Below are 3841 nucleotides of genomic sequence, written 5' to 3'. Positions count from 1 at the left end.
GTGCAAATGCGGCAATTGTGATCTACGAACGTCCTACGCACGATAGAGATAGAAATAAACGTGTGTTAGCGGTCTCAAACGGAGAAAAGAAAGAGGCAATGTGCGCTCATTGTTCTAAGCCACACAATATTGAGAGTTGCCCACAATTTAAAAGGTTGACCGTCGACGAGAGCTGGAAATGGGTGACGAAAGCCAAAGTGTATTTCTGCTGCCTGTCAACGGAACATACGAAGAAGGACTGTAACCGAAAAGTATGCGGCAAAGATGGGTGTAAGTGGAAACATCATCGAATGCTACATCAAAATCGTGAAAGGTCAGAAAGCAGTGCTTCTCAACCAAATTCTAAACCCAGCTCGTCCAATGCTACAGAACCTGCTAATATCAACGGAAAAGAGATTGTGAACTTCACGCGTAGAAACCGAAAGACAGTTTTGCTGATGATTTTACCTGTTACACTGTATGGACCAGAAGGACAAATTGAAACACATGCATTTTTGGATTCAGGATCAACGGTAACTTTGCTTGAGGAGGAGGTAGCCAGAAAATTGGGATTGCATGGACCCAACGAGCCTTTGAATTCGCAATGGATCACAGATGATATTGAATTCAAGGACCGAACATCCAGGTTAGTAAATCTACATGTTCAAGGACGAACCAGTAAGAAATATAAACTTACTGATATACAAACTGTGCGGCAATTATCATTGCCCACTCATACGGTGAAGGCTGATAGTGAGAAATGGCCTCATTTGATAAACATTGATATAACCGAGTTGAGTCATGCAAGACCTCGAATTTTGATTGGAATGGATCACGAACATCTGATAAGGGCTAAACAAACCATCGTAGGGAAGCCTGGAGCCACAGTCGTGTTCTTTACAGAATTAGGTTGGACAATACACGGGAAATACGACTCAGACAGAGTCGACGGAGATTTTACGTTATTGTTTCATCGAAAACAGGTCGACGTGGAACTTCATGACGTTTTGAAAAATTTCTGGACAACCGAATCCTTTGGAGTTTCTCCCGCTCAAGAAAACCTTTGTTCTTCAGAAGAAAAGAGAACAAAGGAAATAATTGAAAAAACAGCAAAACGCAAAGAAAATCGCTGGGAAGTCGGCCTTCTCTGGCGGACTGATATCGAAAATTTACCTGAAAGCAGAAAAAATGCAGAGAGAAGATTTGCTTCGATTGACCGACAACTAGCAAGAAATCCTGAGTTTGGAAAAATCTACATGGAGAAATTAAATGACTATGAGAAGAAGGGATACGCCCGACGACTGAGTACTGTTATACTGAGTACTGTTTACTTTTCGACAAGGATTAATAGCAATTTGTGGAGATTTAAAGGAAATGTTTTCCCAAGTAAGAATTCGAGAAGAAGATCAGGACAGTCAAAGCTATTTACAACGAGACGAAAAGAACGGGAAAATTGATTGTAATGCGAATGCAGTCAATGATATTTGGAGCCATTTGCTCTCCTTATATCGCTCATGAAATAAGAAACAGAAATACTAGAGAATTTCAGGAAGCCTACGCAACTGGATGTCCAATTCTGTAGAATTGTTACAAACGTTGCCACAAGATCATCTTGCCCCGTCGGGGAGCGGATTGAATTTCAACGAAGAAAATTTACAAAGAGTCCTGGGTGTGATTTGGGCACCTGACAATGATTGCTTTACTTTCAAAACAGATTTTCCAAAATTGAATGAAAGTTTGGTAAGCGGCGAAAAAATTCCTACGAAAAGAGAAATGCTGCGACTGGTCATGTCCGTGTTCGATCCTCTAGGTTTGCTTACAGCCCTGATGCTGAAAACAAAATTGCTTATGCAGGAAATTTGGCGACGTAGTACTGACTGGGATGAACGGATACCTGATGAAATTCTCGGAAAATGGACCACCTGGCTGGAAGACCTGCAACGAGCGAAGACCTTGAAAATCCCACGTTGTTACGTACTGGGAATCGGTGAGATACAAGAAATTCAACTTCACGTATTCTGTGACGCCAGTGAACAGGCGTTTGCTGCTTGTACCTATTTCCGAATTCAAGGTACCAGTGGTATGAAGTTATCACTAGTCATAGCCAAAAGTAGAGAGGCTCCACTGAAAATATTGACGATTCCACGTCTTGAACTTCAAGCAGCAGTGATGGCTTGCCGATTATCACAGTTCATAAGTAGTCAACACACCTTTCGCATTGAAAAAAGGGTATTTTGGACGGATTCCAGGACAGTACTTTGCTGGCTGAAATCAGACGTCAGGAAATACTTACCTTTTGTTGCGCATCGAATAGCTGAAATTTCGGACAACAAGTCAGTGTCAGATTGGCGATGGGTACCAACGAAAGAGAATGTAGCAGATGATGCCACTCGAGGTAATTCGCAGCACGAAGGATTTGAAAATGATCGTTGGTTTAATGGACCGGAATTCTTAATCCAACCTGAAACAGAATGGCCTAAAGAGAAGGTCAACGATGTACAGACACCGGACCCAACAACTCTTGAGATCAAGAAAGAGTTTTGCGGCACCTTAATCGCCACGCAAGAGGCTCTACTAGACGCGACGAGATTTTCTTCATGGCTTCGACTAGTCCGTACACAAGCTTGGGTCAGACGTTTGTATGACATATGGTCTAAGAAAGTGTCGAAATTGGAGAAAAATGGAGGAGTCTGGGATTTGACAGCAGAGGAAGTTCAACGAGCAGAACTGGATATTATGATCCAAGCACAAAAGGAATCATACACCGAAGAATGGACAAAATTGAAAAATGGCCAACCTATTTAAAAATCTTCGAAAATCCAACAACTCTGTCCGAAAATGGAGAATGGACTGATTAAGATGGAAGGACGAGTGACCGCTGATATGGTCCTATCAGGCGACAAAATCATCCTAGATGGTAAACATCCAGTAACCCAACTTCTAGCGATGTATTATTATCGCCAAGCAGGACATCATGGAAGAGAAAGGGTAGTCAACGACCTACGACAAAGGTTATACATACCACGAATCCGGACAGTAGTAAAGAAAGCATGGCGCGAGTGTCTTCTCTGCCAGCACCGAAGATCGATGCCTGCAGTGCCAAGGATGGCACCCTTGCTAGCTCCGCGGGTGCAAAATCGCGTTCGACCTTTCACTGACACGGGAGTCGATTATTTTGGGCCAATTTATGTGACGATTGGACGAAGGAGGGAGAAAAGGTATGGAGTGTTGTTTACCTGCTTGACTGTACGAGCAGTCCACTTTGAAATAGCGGCCTCATTAACGACTGACTCAATGAACATGGCTTTCCGTCGGATGATGGCTAGACGAGGACATCCCCTACGAATGTACTCGGACAACGGAACAAATTTAAGAAGAGCATCTGAAGAATTGAAAAGGGCCGTACAAGAGCTCGATAAAAATGAGATCCTACGACAGACGTCAAAATTCCAAATACGATGGAATTTTATTCCTCCAGCTACTCCGCATATGGGTGGCCGCTGGGAACGCCTGGTAAAGTCTGTAAAAAAAGCTTTAGAGTCGACCTTGCTAGAACAAGCACCACGTGAAGAAGTGCTTCAGACTTTATTCGCCGAAGCGGAATATTCAGTGAACAGCCGACCATTGACGCACGTGTCTGACGATCCTGAAGATTTGACGAGTCTATCATCAAATGATTTCTTGATGTTGACACCTGGAAAAACTCAAGAATCACATGGTCCTCCCGGCGATTTTTTCAATGACAACAACCTACGTCGAGAATGGCGTATCTCTCAACACTTTGCCGATCAATTTTGGCGGCGTTGGGTGAAAGAATATTTACCAGCGATCAACAAACGGACTAAATGGCAAGGCGAAGCTC

At 43.2% G+C, this 3841-nt stretch overlaps 1 protein-coding gene across 1 annotated transcript in view; it reads left to right on the top strand.

Moving 5' to 3' along the window:
• The first annotated feature begins 1545 nt into the window (after positions 1-1545).
• LOC117175577 overlaps positions 1546-3841 on the top strand; it is a 2763-nt gene continuing 467 nt past the window's right edge. Inside the window, exons 1-2 of the mRNA XM_033365284.1 lie at positions 1546-2724; positions 2839-3786. Coding sequence (XP_033221175.1) covers positions 1546-2724; positions 2839-3786 — 2127 coding nt within the window. The remainder of the gene's footprint in view (positions 2725-2838; positions 3787-3841) is intronic.

The sequence above is a fragment of the Belonocnema kinseyi genome, chromosome 6, assembly GCF_010883055.1.
Source record: "Belonocnema kinseyi isolate 2016_QV_RU_SX_M_011 chromosome 6, B_treatae_v1, whole genome shotgun sequence".
Classification (NCBI taxonomy): Eukaryota; Metazoa; Arthropoda; class Insecta; order Hymenoptera; family Cynipidae; genus Belonocnema; species Belonocnema kinseyi.
The sequence above is the reverse complement of the archived record's forward strand: the minus strand, read 5'-3'. Positions and strand labels throughout refer to the sequence as shown.